This window comes from Sminthopsis crassicaudata, chromosome 4 (genome assembly GCF_048593235.1).
Source record: "Sminthopsis crassicaudata isolate SCR6 chromosome 4, ASM4859323v1, whole genome shotgun sequence".
NCBI classification, from domain to species: domain Eukaryota; kingdom Metazoa; phylum Chordata; class Mammalia; order Dasyuromorphia; family Dasyuridae; genus Sminthopsis; species Sminthopsis crassicaudata.
In genome coordinates, this window is record NC_133620.1 from 132,053,737 (window position 1) to 132,075,604 (window position 21,868).

At 36.8% G+C, this 21,868-nt stretch overlaps 2 protein-coding genes and 1 non-coding gene across 4 annotated transcripts in view; 2 read left to right on the forward strand and 1 right to left on the reverse strand.

The window, feature by feature from the left end:
• Positions 1 to 6,677, forward strand: part of TCP1 (t-complex 1) — a 19,024-nt gene extending 12,347 nt beyond the window's left edge. For both annotated transcript variants that reach the window (XM_074309395.1, XM_074309396.1), the window contains exons 6-12: positions 825 to 1,006; positions 2,942 to 3,068; positions 4,386 to 4,561; positions 4,879 to 5,002; positions 5,651 to 5,843; positions 5,937 to 6,100; positions 6,295 to 6,677. In XM_074309395.1, coding sequence (XP_074165496.1) covers positions 825 to 1,006; positions 2,942 to 3,068; positions 4,386 to 4,561; positions 4,879 to 5,002; positions 5,651 to 5,843; positions 5,937 to 6,100; positions 6,295 to 6,520 — 1,192 coding nt within the window. In that variant the 3' untranslated portion in view covers positions 6,521 to 6,677. The remainder of the gene's footprint in view (positions 1 to 824; positions 1,007 to 2,941; positions 3,069 to 4,385; positions 4,562 to 4,878; positions 5,003 to 5,650; positions 5,844 to 5,936; positions 6,101 to 6,294) is intronic.
• Positions 5,062 to 5,184, forward strand: LOC141542048 (small nucleolar RNA SNORA20). Its single transcript, XR_012482052.1, has one exon. It is a non-coding gene; the product is annotated as a small nucleolar RNA SNORA20 (small nucleolar RNA).
• ACAT2 (acetyl-CoA acetyltransferase 2) lies at positions 6,622 to 21,678 on the reverse strand. Its single transcript, XM_074309397.1, has 9 exons — positions 21,248 to 21,678; positions 19,467 to 19,601; positions 13,691 to 13,872; positions 12,147 to 12,264; positions 10,863 to 11,006; positions 9,191 to 9,313; positions 7,732 to 7,886; positions 7,260 to 7,370; positions 6,622 to 6,975 (listed from the first exon to the last, which is right to left on the reverse strand). Exons 1-9 carry the CDS (start codon positions 21,300 to 21,302, stop codon positions 6,805 to 6,807), a joined length of 1,194 nt encoding a protein of 397 aa, XP_074165498.1. The 5' UTR covers positions 21,303 to 21,678; the 3' UTR covers positions 6,622 to 6,804.
• Positions 21,679 to 21,868: the final 190 nt, after the last annotated feature.

The window sequence follows — 21,868 nt, forward strand, 5'->3', positions numbered from 1 at the left end:
ATTGAGTAAAATAGTTGGACAATAAGCTTGCTTTAGGGTATGGAGAAGTTGTGACAAAAGAATTTGGAATAGGGAATATAGGTAAGATGAGAACAAGAAGCAGTCTATAATTCTGAAGACCCTGTGTAGAGAGATGTAAGCATTTCTTTGGATATAAAAATTGGGAAGGCAAAAACTGATTTTTTTTTCCCTCTTAATATTTAATATTTGTTTCTTTAAAATGTAGGTTCCAAATTCTTTTTCCTTCTTTCATTGAGAAGGCAAGCAATTTGATATTATATATAGTCAGTCAAGCCAAACATGTAAAAGAAAAAAGAATAAAAACACTTCCCCTTCCCACCCTCCCCCCCCCAAAAAAAGAAAGAAAAATTAAGAAAGTTCGAAAAGAAAAAGTATATTTTAATCTGTATTCCGACTTCAACAGTTCTTTCTCTGGAGATGGATCACATTTTTCCTGAGTCCTATATGCAATGTGTAAGGTGCCATTTCTTAAGACAAGTATAATCATACACTGAACTTGAGTCAGAAAATAGATGTTCAATTTTCATTCTTCCAATTGTTAGTCCTGTAACTTTGAGCAACTCATTTAATCTTGAATTAATCTGTAAAATGGAAGTGATGATACTTTACAGAAATACAAATCAATGATTTGTAACTTGCAAAACAACATCAATGGAAAACAGTTTTTATTGGTTTATGAGTTAGTGCTTGTTACTATTAGGGGGTTTGAGATGTTGGAAAGCTGAATAGCAAAGACTTAAAAAAAAATTCCCTTTTAGTTAGTTCATTGCACATTATTTATATCCTTGACACTTTTGGTTTAGTGATGGTGATTTCTTTGCCAATATGGTGGTAGATGCAGTACTTGCAGTTAAATATACAGATGTGAAAGGTCAACCTCGGTTTCCAGTAAATTCTATTAATGTTTTGAAGGCCCATGGGCGAAGTCAGAAGGAAAGTATGCTTATAAATGGTTATGCTCTGAATTGTGTGGTGGCATCGCAGGGTAAGTAAATTTCAAGGAGTTTGATCTCTTTAACTCTTGACACTTTTTTCTACTGCTAGCCCCTCATTTTTGGCATCTTGAGTATATTTCTTTCTGCTTCTGTATTATCATATCCCCCTCCATTCCTTTGGCTACCACCTGAGCTCAGGCCAAAATCATCTCTTAATTGTTAGCATTCGTTCTACTTCTCTTCCATACTACTGCCAAAATAAAATTCTAAGAGCCTAATTAAGTCTGAACATATAACTCTTTTTTAAAAAAATTATTATAGCTTTTTATGTACAAAACAGATGCATGGGTAATTTTTCAACATTGATTCTTGCAAAAACTTGTTTCAACTTTTCCCCTCCTTCCCTCTACTCCCTCACCCCCTCCCCTAGATGGCAGGTAGTCCCATTCATGTTAAATATGTTAAAGTATATGTTAAATGCAATTTATGTATACTTATACAGTTATCTTGTTGAACAAAAGAGATTAGATTTAGAAAGAAGGTAAAAATAACCTGAGAAGAAAAAACAAAAATGCAAGCAAACACAGTGGAAATGTTATATTGTGGTCCATACTCATTTCCCAGTGTTCTTTCTCTGAGTGTAGCTGGTTCTGTTCATTACAAATCAATTGGAACTGATTTGGATCCTTTCATTTTTTAAGAGAGTCATGTCCATCAGAATTTGATGATCATGTAGTATTGTTGAAGTGTATAATGATCTCCTGGTTCTGCTCATTTCACTTAGCATCATCAATTCATGTAAGTCTCTCCAAACCTCTCTGTATTCGTCTTGTTGGTCATTTCTTACAGAACAATAATATTCCATAACATTCGTATACCACAATTTATTCAGCCATTTTCCAATTGATGGACATCCAATCAATTTTCAGTTTCTAGCTACTCCGAAAAGGGCTGCCAAACATTTTTGCACATACAGATCTCTTTTCCTTTTTTAGGATCTATTTGGGATATAAGCTCAGTAGTGACACTGCTAGATCAAAAGATAGACCATACAATTCTTGCTCAAGAATATCTAGTGGCTTCCTGTTGCATAGAATAAGAAAGAAAACTATCCTAAAGCCCTTCAAAGTCTGAATTTAGCCAAACTATGCTACTGTTGGCTGTGCACTTCCATGTTGCCTTTTGTGCTTTTGGCTGCTAGGACTGTTATTGCCCTCTTACCTGAGGGGCAATCCTTATTTCTATCTCCTATCTTACCTGATCTTCATTCTCTTGAATCCCCATAGCTATTTTGTTTTTTACTTTTACTGTTTAAATGTAAGCTTGAGTGAGGTTTTGGTTTTGGATTTCTGCTGCCAGATCCACAATAGGTAGTAGGGAAATAATTGTTGAATGAATGGTTTCAGGTAAGGGAGACTGGCAATCATTATTCTTTACCCTCCCCCCCTTTTTAAAACATGATCCCAGTTAACAGATCAATTACAAATAATTACATTACAAATAATTTTTGACAGAAAAATAATATAAATCATAGCACATGCTTGATTCATTCGTGTATTTTCAGGTCACTGTAGAAGTGCTTTTACTCTTTAAAAGGTGTAGGGAAAATAGCAAAAACACCATGGACATTTTGAGTGTATATTTCTGTGCCTGGTTACCCTTTTAGTCAGGTGTTTTCTTTTGTATGCTATAATTTAAGCTAATATGTCATGATGGTTGTGTTTTATTTTTCAGAACTGGTGGTTGGGAGAATTCAATTCGGAAAATGACTTTATTTAACAATAAAGAGCTTTAATGAATTCTCTTAAAGAAACTCTTGATTTGGATTAGAAGTCTAATTCTTCCTTAAAGTAGAAGACATATCTATTTTTAGAAAATCTGTACTTTTAAAATTAGAGTTGAAGTTGAAAGTTAGAATTGACTTAGTTTAGAGGAAATATGTCTTTTAAAAAATCTGATTTTTTTTTTTTCCATTTTGTTTGTAGGTATGCCCAAAAGAATAGTTAATGCAAAAATTGCTTGCCTGGACTTTAGCCTACAGAAAACAAAAATGAAACTCGGTGTGCAGGTGGTTATTACAGACCCAGAAAAACTGGATCAAATTAGAAAGAGGTAGGTTGGAGTTCTCCCTCTTTCCTCTCTTTTTTAATGTCTAAAGGATGCAGATATATAAATATTTTGCTTTTATCTGAGCAGGATAATATGAGAGTTTTCAGTAAACTGAACTGGAACTTATACAATTAATTTGAGAATAGGCTTCAAAGAAATAAGTATTTTAGAATTTAATAATTTATTTTACATAAATCTTTGAGAAACCAAAATAGTACAAATTTAGCAAACACATTCCAAAAGATTTATCTATTCCTTTCCCCCCCCCTTTTTTTTTTTTTTTTTTTTTTTTTGGTTATGCATGAGGTTCAAATTATTATTAAAGCTGCATTTTGTATTTTGTTGAACTACAAATATAATTGTGCAGGTGACAATCACCAATTCTGTGAAAAGACAAAACAAGTGCTACTTGTAGAAGCTACTCAAAAACAACAAGGAATATATAGCAAGTGAGATTGTGGGATAATCCTGAGTGCAGTTTTTTTTTTTTTTTTCCTGAGGCTGGGGTTAAGTGACTTGCCCAGGGTCACACAACTAGGAAGTGTTAAGTGTCTGAGTTCAGATTTGAACTCGGGTTCTCCTGAATTCAAGGCTGGTGCTCTATCCACTGCGCCACCTAGCTGCCCCTATTGTGGGATAATCCTAACTGACACACTTGTTTTAAGATTAGTCCTAAAGGCATGGAAACCCTGCTTATTTCCTGCTACCACAAATGGCTTGTAAAGCATACAATTTCTGCCTTGAGCATGTTTTTCTGTTTCTTTACACTTGACTGTGCCAACACAATTATTAAAATTATTGTGGAGAATTTTACGTGTAAAAAATGAAGCACTTGAAGAAATATGAAATTTATTGGAATAGCATTGTCTTTATATAAATCTTGAGCTATGTTTTTTTTATAGTGCATATGTATATATACACATAAATGCACACAATTTGTAGCAAATAACTTGGGTGGTAGATATACAGAATATTGCATTATTTGTTAGTACAAAACCTAACAAATGAACAGTTTGACTAAAGTTGACAGTTTAAGGCTAAAATATTTGAAAAATACAGTTTTTAGATATTGAAAATTTTAAATTGAAATAAAGTTTCACATGAAAACTATTAGGGCCTTTTAAAACTTTCTGCAAAGCAGGTTGGTTTAGGTAGATAGTGTACTATCTTAAAAGTATGAGGGAATAATTTGGTTGAGTGATTTTAGTTATTGAAATTAAGTAGCTTATGAGTATTTTTGTTGAACTGTTTATTTCAAACTATTCAAAACTTCTATATTAAAAGAAATTTACATTAATGGTGATAATCCTGTCTCTTTAGAGAATCAGATATTACGAAGGAGAGAATTCAAAAAATACTGGCTACTGGTGCCAATGTTATTCTAACCACTGGTGGAATTGATGATATGTGTCTAAAGTACTTTGTTGAGTCTTCAACTATAGCAGTCCGAAGAGTTTTAAAAAGGGACCTTAAGCGAATTGCTAAAGCATCTGGAGGTAAGTCTGAATGTTTAGGGACTAATTCTTCTCTGTGGGAATTAAAACTTAAAAGATTTTCCATAATTATGACCTTAAAAGGTGCTTTGTCATCTCTCTAAAACCTTTAATGAGAAATTTATTAGCCCTTCTGAAATAAGTTACTCTACAAAGTCAATACTGCCAACCTAATTTTTAATTAATTTTACTAAATAAAAATGTAATACTGGCCTTATGAAAATTTCATTTTGGCTAAGTATTCTTTTTGATTCACCTTTTTTTGTATGAGAAAAATCAGAAAATTGGATTAAAATTTTTAATTCTTTTTCATTTAAAAGCAACCATTTTGTCCACCCTGGCTAATCTGGAAGGTGAAGAAAGTTTTGAAGCTTCAATGTTGGGACAAGCAGAAGAGGTAGTACAAGAGAGGATTTGTGATGATGAGCTAATTTTAATCAAAAAGTAAGAATACCAAAGCTTATATAAGTTCTTTTTATTCTCGTTAAATTGGAATCACCTAATTTCCCATTTATTTGCTGCCATTCTTTCAGTAGTATGAGCAGTTATACGCATGGGAAACATTAAGATTAGTCCTGTAAATTAAGATGAAATTATTTCATCTGTGCTACAGAGACTATCACATGTTATTTGCCAACACTTTCACACATTTTAGGAGACATCGAGAAGTCATCTAGAGAGGAACCTTATCTTGTTTATGTCACATGAGAATTAGTTTAGAGCACTACTACCAAAGACTAGGGTGGGGATGGTTCAAAGTTTGTCTTGTTAGCTTGGGCTCAGAACAGCAGTGGGTGACAGAAAAGGGCCTGTTTAGGTCAGTGAAGAGGCTGGCCCCTTTATAGACCTTCAAGTAGGGAGTGAATAACTACTCATTAGGCATGTTGTAGATAGGACTTGAATTCTGAGTTGACCTTCATTTTCATTTGAGTTTTCAAAAGTCTTGAGTAACTGATAAATTAATAGTTAGGCAAAATGGCTTTATAATATACCTCAGTAAGTTTGAAGGAAGTATTGAATAGCTGCCCTGTTAAGTCTTTTTAAATTCTGGTTTATTGTAAAGAATTAGTTAACCAGGCCTGTTTGTTGCAGCACAAGAGCTCGGACGTCGGCTTCTATTATCTTACGTGGAGCAAATGATTTCATGTGTGATGAGATGGAGCGTTCTTTGCACGATGCTCTTTGTGTGGTTAAGAGAGTCCTGGAGTCAAAGTCTGTAGTGCCAGGTGGTGGTGCTGTAGAGGCAGCCCTTTCCATTTATCTGGAGAACTATGCAACCAGTATGGTAAGAAGAGTGGCAGGGAGGGGAAGGTGGTGTTTTAGAGGGGAACCTCCCGTTTTTTTTTCAGTAAAATTTGGTGGTTTTGTTTTCCTTCAGGGATCACGGGAACAACTTGCTATTGCAGAATTTGCCAGATCTCTTCTCATTATTCCCAACACATTGGCTGTTAATGCTGCCCAAGACTCCACAGATTTGGTTGCCAAGTTGAGAGCTTTTCATAATGAAGCTCAGGTTAACCCAGAACGCAAGAACCTAAAATGGCAAGTACAAATTTTCTACTTTCATTGTCCTTGAATGTACCCCCAAAATTTTTAGGGAAGTGAATATAGCTTTCCAGAAGTCTGTTTTAATATACAAGATAGTTGTAGGACTGGGAAGGGAGGTGATTTTGTAACAACCGAAACAGCCTGTTTTAATACTTTAATACTGTTTTTAATACTTTTTCAATTGACAGGATTGGTCTTGATTTAGTCAATGGCAAGCCTCGAGACAACAGGCAGAGTGGTGTATTTGAACCTACCATGGTTAAAGTTAAGAGTTTGAAATTTGCAACAGAAGCTGCAATTACCATTCTTCGAATTGATGACCTCATTAAGTTACATCCAGAAAATAAAGATGATAAAAGAGGAGGAGGAGGGAGTTATGAAGATGCAGTTCACTCTGGGGCTATTGAAGACTGATGTGATTTTCTTTATTTATACGTGTTACTGATTAGTTTCATCCTGTACCATTTTGTCTTGCACTTAGTGTATAGACATAAAAAATACAACAATCTGTCATGTTGATTTGAGTTTTTATAAGGGAGATGAAAGAGAAAATAAAACATCTTTCCTCTGCTCTTTTTGGTCCCTGAAACATGTTTTCACAGGTAAATTCATTTTAAAACTTAAAAAGTTAAAATGTGGTTAATTTTACAACATGTTCAACCCTTTGTTGAGACTTAAGATTATTAAAATTTTTCCTCTCATCCTCTTTTAACACACATTGCTATTCCCATCCCTCCTCCAATGCAGAGAGCAGCAACTCCACGAGTTCCTCCAATTCGTTCCAGGGTATGTATCAGAGTAACGAGAATCCGACATCCAGATGCCCCAATGGGATGTCCCAAAGCTATTGCTCCACCTTGAATGTTGACCTTTAAAAAAGAAGAACATATTTTAAATCTCCAAATTTGCTATAAGTGAAGATCATTTGCTTAGAGGAATAGAACATTTAGCTTATTCTTATAATATAAGAATGGAAGAAATTATTAGAAAACTTAACTCTGATAACCTTCTGATAGAAGGATCATTTATTTGTTCCATGAAGCAGGCAAAGAAATAAGTATATGGAACTTACGTATGGGCACCTACCATGCTTGAGGACTTTTTACAAATACTGTCATTTGACCATATAGCATATATATAACAATGAACTTACCTTTTCTGGGTTTAATCCAAGTTCCTTTGATACTGCCACAGCAAGGGATGCAAAAGCCTCATTGATTTCAAACACATCAACATCCTCTAGTGTCCAATTTGCTTTGGCAACCTAAGTGAAAAGGGTAATATTGAATATATTGTTGAATAGTCTCCCTTCGTTGTCCCATCTTGAAAATTTTTTCCAACTGCAAGTGACTTAACCTGTCATGCTGTTGTCTTAAAGCTATAAATCACAGAACAGGTGTGTTTATAGATGGTTAAAAAAAGATTTAGTCCAGAAAGGAAAAGAATGAGTAGGATTTGGACTAGTTTGAAACCTGATTTGAGTCTAAGGTCAGGTATGTCATTTTGGATAAATTGTGTGAGCTCCTAAATCTTAAATAAAATGAAAGGTTAAGACTACAATCACTGTCTTTTAAAGTCATTTCCACCCATAAAATCCTGATTAAAATTTGAAAATCAGTACTTACAGCCTGCTTAATTGCTGGAATTGGTCCTGATCCCATAATAGAAGGTTCTACACCAACTTGTGACCAGGATACGATTTGTGCTAATGGTTTAAGACCTCGTCTTTCTGCTTCTGACTTCTTCATGAGAACCACAGCAGCAGCTCCATCATTCATTCCTATATAACATTAGGTAGATGTTTTCAAGGTAAACAATATAATTCTCAAACCATGCCAAATCTTATCAACTAATAGAATATGCTATACAGTATAAATTCTCAAAAAATGTTTATCAGATTCATCTCCAGGTGAAATGCTTTGCAGATGATTTATCCCAAAATTTACATATGGAAGATAACTGACAATTATAATAATGCCCTAGAGTACAGTAGCCCTTAAAAAAAATATATATATATAAGTTTGCTAAGCATCACTTTATTCCATTTATTATCGCCACTCTATTCCCAGAGTATTCAGATAACCCTGACTTCCCCTTAACCAAAGCTCTGAGTAAAATTCCAAATTCCTAGGAATCTCCAACTGAAAAAAATGAAGTTATAAATAGAAGGGAATAACAACTACACTATGCTAAGCACTTTTTCCAAATGGCTCATTTTATCCTCACAATCTTTCAAAGTATATATTATTACCCATTATAAAGTTAGGGAAATAGTATTAACCATACAGTCAGTAAGCATGAAGCATGACCTGGACTCAGATTTTCTTGGCTTAAAACCTAGCATTCTTTCTACTGAGCCATCAAGCTGTGTAGGGGGAAAAAATCATCTGTGCTGGTTGACTATGAGTAGATTACAGAGACCCTATTAACTTGGATTGGTACTTCAATGATAAAATTAAAGTAACAAAATTTGAAAAAAAAGTAATTAGTAACATTATAGTGGATGCTGATCAATTGAACAGTTGAGCAAACATGAAGATGGTGGGATATAGAAGTATTAAATGAAAACATGAATACAGAAAAACATGGGAGAGAAATAAGCAAAATCAGAAGGAAAACACATTAAATGACTAGGAAAATATAAAAAAAGTTTTCACTCTGAAAAAATGGTCACTGAGAAGAAAGTTCCTAATATTGGAAGAAAGATAGTGGTCTTTCAGGACAATGTTACTGTATCATCTTTCTTTGTTAGAAGAAACAGTTCAGTTTTAGGACTGGATGAAGAATATATAATGACTGATATATTTGAAAGGAACCAATAATGAAGTTACAAGAAACTTAGTTGCCTTAAGGGAATGCTTTATTGTTTTTTCTCAATTACCACAAAATAGGTATGGCATGTTAACTGTACCCATTTTTAAACTGAACCTCAAAGTGATTGGCCCAAGGCCATGTAATAAATAATCCCAAGTTTCTCATGATTCTAAAACCATAGCAACACAATGAAAGAAATGAATAGATGACTACAGCCATAAAAATCAGTGATATTGGGGTCTTTTCTACCAACTCACCCCAAAAACTCACCTGAAGCATTAGCAGCAGTTACTGTTCCTGATCCATCTGTCAGAAAGCAAGGCTTCAACTTAGACATTACTTCTAAAGTGCTTCCATGGCGGGGAAATTCATCTGTTTTAACTTCCACAGGCCCTTAAAAATGAAAAGCAACTTTCTTGAGAGTTTTTCATAAACTGACATGGCACTGAGCTTGAGGAGAAACTTCAGATCATATTCCTAGTGATCTTTGGGGAATATAGTCCACATTAGAAACAGTTCAGACTTCCATAGAAGGAAAATGGTATATAAACCTAAAATACTATATCATTAATTAATAATAAAATAATAAACAAAAAATAATTAACAAAGTATTATTAATACTGTGAACAGATACTAATTTAATTCGAAGAGGAGAAAGAGATAAAGCATTTTAATTTTGACCATACTCTAAGTGCTAGATTTCAATAATGACTGGCATAGAAGCTTAAAGCTACTCAATCAGGGATCAGTTCAATCTCCTTATATAGCCTGCTAATACCCCTGCCCACCTCCCTTTTTTTTTTTTTTTTGGTACAAGCTGAAGGCTCTGGGCCAAACTGCTATTGCATAGGCTTCAACCTGCTAATGAATTGATCTCAAAAGTTCTAAAAGTGAGAGTTAAATTTCATCTTTTATTCTCTAAAGGGGACAGGAGATCTGTGTGACAGGGAATAAACCACACTTTCTCTCTCGGTCTATTTTCTTACCTCTTACGACAAAAGACATGAAAACTACAATCTCAAATGAATTTGCAAATTTCACTCAACTGGCAAACAGAATTTTTGAAAGCTTGCTTACAAAGTGAGACTAGTTAGTATAATTCCTTATAATCCATTTTGAAATTTCTTTAGACAAAACCTTTGCCTTTTCCTAATCAAAAAAATTTTCAGTACTGAATGTGCTCAATAACCATTAATGTGATCTTTAGAGGAATCTATTATGTTCCAAGGGCTGTTTTTTAAAAGTGCATTTTTCTGCTTGAAAAATGGAAGGAAAAAACAAAAAAACAAAAAAGCAGCCAGCAGCTGCTTCAGATGACAAAACTACCGAGCCTGGTAAAAAGCATGATGCTGCGACAGACTAGCAGACTTAAGTTTGTCATTTCAAATCAAGAAGTGTAACTCTGGGATTATACATTTAATCTCTAAACTTCTGTTTCCTCATCAAAGGCTGGACTAACATACTATGTGTACCAAGTCCTTTAGTATTGGATAAACTGATGGGCTGAAGTGATCTTTTACTTTTGAACCTAGTAGGTGCTTAACGAATGCTTGTCTAACTTAGCTAATGATTTCTGGTCCCTTTATTGAGATGCTAAGATCCTCTATAAGAGAGCTTCTATTCTCTGATTTAAGGGATTTCTAAAACATTCCTATGTAAGCATGGCCTCCTTCCACTTCTCTACAGAGGGGAAATGTCCAAAGCAGTGCAACTTTGCAAATACTTTTAGGTGATCTTATTTTTTCCCCACCTCTCACTTTTAATTTAAAAAAAAATTATTATATGACATAATTGTCTAGGAGAGGAAGGGGGAATGATACAAAAACAAAAAGCTATTAAGAAAAATGTACTTGTAGAAATTCCAGTATGTCCTTACTATATGATTTTCTTTCTAAATTTAAATATCCCTTAAAGTGTTTTATGTGTAGCAATTCATACCTACCTTTTCTGGAAGGCACAGAAACAGGTACAATCTCTTTGTCAAAAAAGCCTGCTTTTTGAGCATTCTCTGTCCTATTCTGTGACAAGACAGCATATCCATCTTGGTCTTCTCTACTCACTTTCCACTTTTGAGCCACATTTTCAGCTATTGGAGAAGGCAATAAAATATATTGTCATAACATGGCTGGCTTCTAAAAGCAGAAATGTCTTCTACTAAAAAACAAATATCTACTGTTCAACAGCAACATTTACACAGATTTATCTAAACCATTTCTCCTAATCCTTGCTCTATATTATTTTTAAGCCATTGAGGCTGGAAATTGGTCTAATCAGAACTATTTTCTTCCCATACAATTTATACCATCACCTACAAAAAAATGAAAAAGTAATGTTGGGGACATGTAGGAGGCACAGATGTGATTTGACTGACTAGTCAGCTTGGATTGAGGCCAAGGATATCTAAGTCTAGAGAGAAACACAGTAAAACACATTTAATTTAGTCTATGGAATTCTGTTTCCCAGTGGAGCCCAGAGTCTGACTCCCGGCTCATCAGAAAAGGAAGCATCTTCTCTCTGAGAACTTGTCCTTCTTTCCCTGCTCTTATTCCCTACTCCCTGCCTCTGTGACCATCACTAACCCTTCAGGAACTAGACATACTCACTTCAGGGTGAATTAACATTAATCTTTGCAGCCTCGAACAACAGTTTCAGGGAAACTGAATACAACTTGCTATAACTTAAGAATTCTCCTAAAACAAGGAAATTATGTATTTGAGAACTTGAAACCATCATGTACCAATCTAACATAATTTTGGTAGGGTAGAAGGAATGCCCCTCCCAAAGATCTGGTTAACCTCATTGGGCTAACAAACAGAAAGAGACAGAGAGGGTAAGGAGATGAGTAGAGATTGTCCTATAGAAGCACTAGCTGACTAACCTATGGTAAATCCTGTAAGCTCCCTAGGCCTGTTTCCTCACGTGTAAAATGAGGGAGCTGCACATCATCTTTAAGGTTGCTTCCATCTCCAATACTCTATAATAACAGGGATATAATTATAATTGATTCACAACAATCATACATTTCTATCATTTTTTTTTTTTTTTTTGGGCTGAGGCAATTTGGGTTAGGTGACTTGCCCAAAGTCACACAGCTAGGATGGTTTCAGTGTCTGATACCAGATTTGAACTCAGGGTCCTCCTGACTTCAGGTCTGGTGCTCTATCCACTGAACCACCTAGCTGCCCCTCTATCATTTTTTCTAACCAAAACTATTTTACTACCTTACCTGTAATACCCATGTGATAATTGTGGAATGCATCTGTAAGACCATCATAGATCACAGAATCCTTCAAAGGGGTCTCTCCCATTTTTAATCCTGTTCTCAAGTGAACAAAATGAGGAGCCTGGGAACAAGAAATACACCATTGAGTTAGACTGAGCTGGAAAAGTCCAACTGAGTCCTTTCCTCAGGGCGTTAGGCAAACATATGCTACATAAGCTTGCTTTTTTTGAACACAAGTATAAGAAGCACTACAAGAAAAAACCTGAAAGGATGACCTGATCTTAATAAAAATACAGGTGACATTCTGCAGCTGGCCCCATTTGGGAGAAGTGTAGAGAGCATAATGTGTTATAGATATAGTTACAGCAGTGAAATCTAGGGATTTACTATATTAATGTCAAACTTAGTTATAAGAGTTGAACCGCTTAAATTCATTGTACATTAGATCCGAGCTCAAAAGAGCCTACAGCCTCAGCTTCCCCAATAGCAGGGATTATGGACATTCACCATGGTCAGCCCTATCTCTTTGCCCTTTGTCCTGTTTGAGTTCAAGTGTGCTGGCTCTATGACCCTGGATGGAGAATAAAGTTTGTGATAAAATTATTTGTAATATCTTCAGATCTGCTTTTGCTTCTCCTTTCTATCTTCAACTTTAAACTGTTCTTAGCTCACAGGTTAAGTACTCTCTAGAGGACTTTTAGAGCAGTGTCTTTCCAAGATTTCTTTAAACTGGTTTTACAGTTCATTGCTTTCCTCTGCTTATTTGGTACTACTTCTCATAATCTTTAACATCTTGTGCTTTCTGTAAAATATTACAACTAAGTTTATATTTAGTGTTATCATAATGGTTCTATTTTAGTCTGCTTGGCCATTAAGTCACATGTAAGTTACCTAACAGGCTCCTTTACTTTCCAGGTTATACCAATTTTTTTATTCAATGACGCTTTTAAGATTATTATATGATTTCTGTACTTTTTTCTGACCATAACTCATTTTTCGTTGTCAATAATGTCAGAATAGAGTTGTTTCCAGAAAGGAATTTGTGGAGCTGGTTTTGTCAAGCAAACAAGAAGTAACAATGGTCACAGATTTAAGGACCCAGAGGCCAGCTAGTCTAATCCCCTCATTTTACAGATGAGGAAACTGAGGCCCATAGGGATCAACTGACTTACTCAAAGTCACAAAAGTAGCAGAATGGGACATACAAATATACTTTGCACCACTGACTCTCAAATAAACGAAATGCTATACAGCTTTTCTCCCTGCAGTATTCAAAAGTGAGTCAGTCTCTTCCCACCACCCCCTAAAAAGGGCAAACACACGTGTATATATTATTTTGACTTTCAGTTCAAGTGATTGTTACTCAAAAACTAATTAAACAAATAGGTTGGATTCAGAGGTCAGCAAATCAGGGCAATTCATAACTTCCCTCCTAAATTCACTCTTTGGGTTAGTTCACAACCTTTCTTAAAAGAAGTGTGGCTAGTCTGTCATGCTGCTGATTAAGCAGCACTTCTCCTTGTCAGGGGAAGGGTCACTGGCCATACCTTGCTCATGCTTTCCATGCCTCCAGCTATGACAATGCTGGACTCCCCAGTCCCAACAGACTGGGCCCCAAGGCACACAGCTTTGAGGCCTGACCCACAGATCATCTGACAGCTCCACGCTGGCACAGGGTAGGGGATGCCTGCCCCCACACTGGCCTGTCGAACAGGATTCTGACCGCACCCTAAAAAAAGGAAGGATTGCCAGAGTCAAGAGTTAGAACTAGAAAAAGTAGTAAACACTCTCAGGGACTACTGAAGAAAGCAAGGTTTGACGCAGGATGGGCAGAGTGTTCAATGACAGCAGAAGAAAGAATAAGTGGGAGGTTGATTAGAGTCCTCCTGAGAAGTGTGGCTGTTCTCTATACTGACCTTGAGACTGAGCAAGTCTGTGTCCTAAACAATCCCTAAATTTCTAAGTTGTGGAGAAGATGCCTACCTACAAGGATAGAAGAAGTTTCCTCACTTGGAAATTCCCTTCTTTTTTATTTGTTTAATTAATTTTTATTTGAATAGTATTTTATTTTTCCAAATACATATAGTCTTCAACATTCACCTTTGCAAAACTTCGTGTTCCAAATTTTCTCCTTTTCCTCCCCTCTCCCCAAGTCAACAAGCAATCCAATGATCATTTAATCTTCTTGTAACAGTGTACAATGTTCTTTTGGTTCTGCTCATTTCATTTAGTATCAGCTTATGTAAGTATAAGTTTTTGGAAATCAGCATGCTTGTCATTCCTTATAGTACAATAACATTCCATTACATTCATATCCATTTATTCAGTTATTGCTCAATTGATGGGTATCCACTAAATTTCCAGTTTTTTGCCATTACAAAAAGGTCTGCTACAAACATTTTTGCACCTGGGAGTCCTTTTCTCTTTTATGATCTCTCTGAAATACAGCTCCACAGAAGAAACACTGCTGGATCAAAGGGTATCCATAGTTATACGGCACTTTAGGTACAGTTCTAAATCACTCTCCAAAATGTTGGATCAGTTTACAATTCCATCTACAATGCAGCAGTGTCCCAGTTTTCTCACATTCCCTTGAACATTCCATCATTATTATTACTAGAAATGACTTTAATGATAAACAAGACCTTTATCAGAAACACTGGCTATAAGGCTTTTTGCTTCCCAATCTAATCTATGCATCATTTTGTTTGTGTAAAACCTTTTTAATTTAACGAAATCAAGATTAATGTTCTCTAGTTCTTTGGCCATAGAGTCCTCCCTTCTCCACAGATCCGAAAGGCAGACTATCCCTTGTTCTCCTAATTTGCTTATATCATCAATCACCCTTTGTGTCAAAATCATGGACCCGTTTCAACTTTATCTTGGCAAACAACATATTGTAGGATTCTAGCTTTTAATTCAATTTGCTAGCCACTTTTGTTTTATGGGAGAGTCCATCCCATTCACAGTTAAAATTATTAACTATGTATTTCCCACCATCCTACTTTCTACAAGTTATACTTTTTTCTCTCCTTTCACCCGTTCTCTTCTCACCAATATTTTGCTATTGACCACCACCTCCCTTATTTGCCCCCTTTTCAGCCCCTCTACCTTTTCTTTTCCCTTTCCTCTTCTACATTTGCCATCTCTTCTATTAGCCTCCCCCTTTTCTTTCCCCTCTTACTTCCCTACAGAATGAGACAAATTTCTATACCAAATCAAGTATGTAGGTTAGCCAAATCCAATGAGATTAAGGTTCAACTGACCCTAATTTATAAGAAATCAAACCATTCTCCAATTGATAAATGGTCAAAGGATATGAACAGACAATTCTCAGATGATGAAATTGAAATTTTATCCACTCATATGAAAGTGTTCCAAATCACTATTGATCAGAGAAATGCAAACTAAGGCAACTCTGAGATACCACTACACACCTGTCAGATTGGCTAAGATGACAGGAACAAATAATGATGAATGTTGGAGGGGATGTGGGAAAACTGGGACACTAATACATTGTTGGTGGAGTTGTGAAAGAATCCAACCATTCTGGAGAGTAATTTGGAACTATGACCAAAAAGTTATCAAACTGTGTATACACTTTGACCCAGCATTGCTGCTATTGGCTTATATCCCAAAGAAATACTGAGGAGGGGAAAGGGATCTGTATGTGCCAAAATGTTTGTGGCAGCTCTTTTTGTAGTGGCCAGAAACTGGAAGATGAATGGATGTCCATCAATTGGAGAATGGTTGGGTAAATTATGGTATACGAAGGTTATGGAATATTATTGCTCTGTAAGAAATGACCAACAGGATGAATACAGAGAGGCTTGGAGAGACTTACATCAACTGATGCTGAGTGAAATGAGCAGAACCAGAAGATCACTGTACACTTCAACAACAATACTGTATGAGGATGTATTCTGATGTTAGTGGATATCTTCCACATAAAGAAGATCCAACTCACTTCCAGTTGATCAATGATGGACAGAAACAACTTCACCCAGAGAAGGAACACTGGGAAGTGAATGTAAATTGTTAGCACTACTGTCTATCTGCCCAGGTTACTTATACCTTCGGAATCCAATACTTAACGTGCAACAAGAAAATTGGACTTACACACATATATTGTATCTAGGTTATATTGTAACACATGTAAAATGTATGGGATTGCCTGTCATCTAGGGGAGGGAGTAGAAGGAGGGAGGGGAAAATTTGGAAAAATAAATACAAGGGATAATGTTATAAAAATTACTCATGCATATATACTGTCAAAAAACTTTTATAATTATAAAATTAAAAAAATGTTAATAAAACAAAAACAAAAAAGAGAGATTAAGATTCAAACAATGTTCATCCCATTCCCTTCTTTCCCTCAACTGTAATAGGTCTTTTGTGCCTCTTCATGTGACAAAATTTATCCCAGTGTACCTTCCCTTTCTTTTCCTCCCAGTACAATTCTTTTTCTATTCCTAATAATAAGTTGACAATAAAGTCAACTTATATCTCTAAGTATACCCCTTTTAATTGCCTTGACAAAGATATAGTTCTCAAGAGTTATACATATCATCTTCTTATATAGGGATGGAAACATTTTAATCTTTAAAAAACAGTGCCTATGTCCTCTCTTCCCCCATTAATTTTTTATGTTTCTTTTGAATTTTATATTTGGAGATCAAATTTTCTGTTTAGCTCTGGTCTTTTCACCAGAAATGACTGAAAATTACCTATTTCCCTTAATGTCTATCTTTTTCCCTTGATTTTGCTTAATTTTGTTTCTTTTTAGCTATTTATAGTATTTTCTCCTTAATCTGATAATTCTGGAATTTAGCTACAATATTTTTTGGAGATTTCATTCTGGGATCACAGAAGGCAATCAGTAGATTCTTTCAATGACTATTTTGCTCTCTGGTTCTATGATGCAAGAGCAGTTTTTCTTGATCTCTTGAAAGATGTTGTCTAGGCTCTTTATCATTATGGTTTTCAGGTAGTCCAATTCTTAGATTTTCTCTTCTGGATCTACTTTCCAGGTCAGTTGTTTTTCCATTTTCTTCTATTTTTTCAATTCTTTGGACTGATTCTTGATGTCTTACTGAGTCATCCACTTCCATTTTCTAATTTTTAGTGGGTTGTTTTCTTCAGTTAGCTTTTTTTAAACCTCTTTTGTATATGGTCAATTATACTTTTTTTTTTTTTCCATTTCACCAAATTTATTACTTAAGGCATTATTTTCTTCAAACCAATTTCTGTGCTTTCTTTTCCAAGCTGTTGATTCCCCCTCCCCCCACTTTCATTAACTCTCCAGGAGAGCTCTTCTTTCTTTTCCCCATTTTTCTTCTATTTCTCTTTTAAGATCCTTTTGTATTGGAGTCCAGTTCATATCCCCCTTTGAAACTTCACCTGAAGGCATTTTGCCTTTGTTGTCTTCTGAGTTTGTGTTCTGATCTTTACTGTCTCCATAGCTCTTTTTTGTCAGAGATCTTTGTTGTTTTTGCTCATTTTTAAAGACTGAACTCTGTTCTTTTGGCACAGGGAAGACTGCCTTGAGCTTTCTCTGCAGGGACACAGGAGTACCTCAGTGATTGCACTGGGGCTGGCCTAGTCCTGTTGGTTATGCTGGAGTTTGGGGGCTCACAATTTGCCTTCTGCTGTTGCACTGGAATTCTCACAGCTAGTCTGCTAATCCATTGGCTTTCTGAAGCAGGACAGAACAGCCAAATGCTGTTGTATTTTGGCTAAGAGGCTCCTGCTAGATTCCCTTTGCTAAGCCTTCCTGCTCCCCACCTGTGCTACGTCACGTTTCCCCCTGCCCAACTGAGACAGGGCTTCTTGAAATCCTTCCAATATATCTTAAGGTGGAAAATTATTACACTTTAAATGTTTGTATGTTCTGTCACTCTGAAATCCATTAAGAGGCTTGATCTAGAGTTGATTCTGAGGGAAGCTAGGAAGACCTCAGGCAATATTTTAGCTCCACCTTCAGAAATTCCTTTTAATTTAATTTATTTATTTAAACCTCACCCCCAACCTCCCATTACATTCAAAACACACAAAAAAATTTTACACTTGTTTTTTAAAAAATTCTCCCTTTTCCCCATTCACCATTAAGAAACTTCTTGTGAAGTTATGCAAAACATTTCCATGAAAGTCAAGTTGTGGGAAAAAATATAACTCTCCCACCCTAATAGAAATAAAAACCCTCCAGAAAAATTAATTTCTTTTTTAAAGAGAGAGACAATGTTTCAATTGATATTCAATCAGTTTCTTCTCTGGATATGGATAGGATTTTTCATTTTAAGTCCTTCAGAGTAGTAATGGATTACTGCACTGCTGAGAATAGCAAAGTAATTTGAAGTTAGTTATCTCAGAACATTGCTATTACTTTGTGTACAGTACATTTCACTTTGCTTGAGTTCTTGGAGGACTTTCCAGGCTTTCCCCCATCCCTATCCCCACCCCTGAGAACATCCTGCTCATCAGGAAATTCCTTTTTTAACCAATGAAATCCTAAATCTAGCCTCCATCTTTATTTCTATTTGATTCAATCAACTATGGAATGACTAAAGAACAAAAAGAAATGAAAGAAAACAAGACAGCAGATTTAACTATGGTCAAATTTGAGATTCTCTTTTTTTCCTTTATGCCTGTTTGGCAGCTCCTAGGTAAACTACAAAAGAACACCCAGGTGTGCAGTCAAGAAAGCTCAAGCTCAAGTCTAGCCTCACATGACCCTGAGCACATCACTTACTTAACCTTTGCCTGCTTCAGTTTTTTCAACTGCAAAATGAGGTAGTAATAATAGCACTTACCTTCCTCAAGAGGATCAAGTGAGATGTTTTTAAAGCACTCAGCATGTTACCTGGTATGTAAGAGATACTTAAATGCTTCATTTCCTTTATTTCTCCAAGGTAAAGGAATAGTGGTGAATGTCAATTACTCCTATGTATCTCAAATCCCCTAACACTTGAAAAATTAATTTGCTAGTTTTATTCGATTAAGATGTTAGCCTCTCAAGGCATAATTACATTTTAAAGAGGATTCTAGAAAAAAATAACATTTTTAAACATAAAAGAATGAATCTCTAATGTAAAATTTTATGAATTTGTAAAGAGAGTTATAAAGAAGAAACTCTGTGTCACCTGAACATTAATGGAAAGAGTAATCAGGGAAAGGGAATCTGCCATAATTCTGAGATGGCTTTCTGAAAGTCTTGAAATGGAGGTGCCAATAGTGGATCAAAGCAGAATGCACAAGAGCAGATAGGTACTAAAAGGCCAAAATATCTAACAAATCCAAACTTCTGAAATTTGATGTTGGGCTTACCAGCTGACAAAACATGCCCAAAAATGATCTCGGATACTTCTTCTGGAGCAACACTGGCTCTCTTGAGGACTTCTTTTATGACTGTTCGACCCAGCTCATGGACAGGTACAGTAGATAAAATACCATTAAAGGATCCTGAAAGAAAATATTAAAACATTAATTCTGAAAACTTAGTGGAGCTCCTCACAGGGAACCAGTAGATTTGAGATAACACACTACAAAGGTGCTGTCACCTCCTCCAACCCCAGCCCATTGTTAATCAATGTTAGGCATTAAATTACAATAAATGAACTCTCTTTTAAAGGAAGCTTGGTCCTCTTAGGTGTTTTTATTTAGGGCTTGTGTTCCAAATTATGACTCAATAACTGTTCACAAATGATGCTACAAATAGATACATTATATAGTTTCCTAATTCCTGAGGCATTAAAATGAAAATTCTACTTATAAACAAAACACTGGAGTTAGGAGTCTGGAAGACTCAACTTTCAAATTCTGCCACAGACAATAACTGTGCAATCCTGATTAATTTCTGTTCTTTAGTTTCCTAATCTATAAAATGACCTTTTTTAAGGTCTCCATTAGGAATGTGCTACAGAGATAAAAAGGATTCACATGACCTAAATTTGTTTATTTGCAATTCTTGAAAGAAGGAGACAGTTCAGGGATGAATGCCCTTGGTGAGGTGAGAATGCGTCCCATCAGTGGGGGATGATGGGCTGTTATAGACTGCCTATGTTCCCCCTCCCTTATCATACAGCCGATGTTCAAAAAGTGTCAGAAAACTCCTTCTTTGAAGAAGAGAATATTAATTTATTATTAATTAACTTTTAATTATTAATCAACTTTTTAAGCATGCTTTCAATTACCTTTCACCTACTTCTTGTTTGGTTTTATCAGTTCAGTGGCTCAATATCTTGTTTTGCAATTAACTACAAGTCATGGCCTTATGTAAGTCATGGAACTAACAATTCTCTAGGCCGCTCACAATCTCTTCTGATTAGGGTTTGCAGGAACCAGTTCTAACTGGAAGACCTTGTTAATGACGCTCATTCAACTTGAAAGTGTGCATACACGCTCCCTACCCCCTAATCCGTTAACATTTATCAGCTCAACTTTGTTTCCAACTGGATTATGTTCCCACAAACCTCCACTTATTTTCTCAATTATTCCTTATTTGTCTTACTACACCACAGTAAAACTAATTTAATGAAGCTTCTATTCATTTCGAATAAAACTGTAATCCAAAGAACCCTCCATTAATTTCCTCATGAATGACACCCTTGCTTGCTTATGAATACCCAGTAAAACTAGGATGCAATGAACATTTATTTCCCAAGGAGGAAATTGCCAGCTCTTAATTAGATGAACATTTCCCCGAGCCCCAAAACAGAAGCACCCCGCTCCTCGAAAATGTGACACGCCGATGGCTCTACTGGCGCTGACCAATCAGAGGCCGGCTCCGAGGGTGTATGTCTTCACTAGCCAATGGTGAGGTCAGCATTCGAGGTGGTCCTATCTCGGCGAGCCAATCCCTACCCGAGATGCCGGAATCGGCTGGGGGCGGGGCCACCTCCCTCGAGAGCAGGTTCTCGCCGGCCCCGGCTTCTTCCCTGAGGACGTGGAACCCAGTCATGTAGTGCGGAAAGTCCGCAAAGCACCCCTTGTCCCACAGCCTCTGGGTCTGGGCTGCAGGGTCCCAGCATAGAGTAGGGGAGCGAGCTAAGCGCTCCCAGCCCCGGCGCTGGGGGCCCACCCGGCCCCGCGGGGACACGGCCGCTTACCTATGGGAGTCCTGGCTGCAGAGACGATGACCACGGGGTCCGAGCCTGCGCTCATCTTCGGCTGGTTTCGGACAGCGGCGGCGGCGGCGGGAGGTGCTAGGCTGAGGCCTTGCCCGGAGCGTGTTCAGGTCCCGACTCTCTGTGACTGAGTGGAGCGCTGATACTGCACCTTGGGAGGAGGGGTCTGGGAGAAAGACCCCCCTCCTCGCGCCTTCCCCGCCCCTTCCTCTCGGGCCCGCCGCCCGGACCCGTGCGCACTTCCTGGTGGGCGGTGCCCACCCGGACCTGGGAGGAACCCTGAAGGAGGAGCGCAGCCCTCCGGGGCTACCCCGCTCTTTGAACGCACTCCATGTACGAAGGCAGACCTGCGTCAGGCTAGTGCAGTGCGGGGCTCCGGCCTCCACGAAGCCTGGGACCTCCCGATCGCGAGCACGAGACAAGGCTTCAGGAGAACTGGACGCCGGGAGAAGTTTATCTTTTTTTTTTTTTTTTTTTGAGATCTAAATTCTCTTGTCTCTTCCCACCGGCTGTGAAGGCGATGATGTCCATCGAAGTGCGAAATCATGCAAAACTTATGGGAATGAGTTTTGAAAGAGCGGCATCCGATGATTACGTATTCCT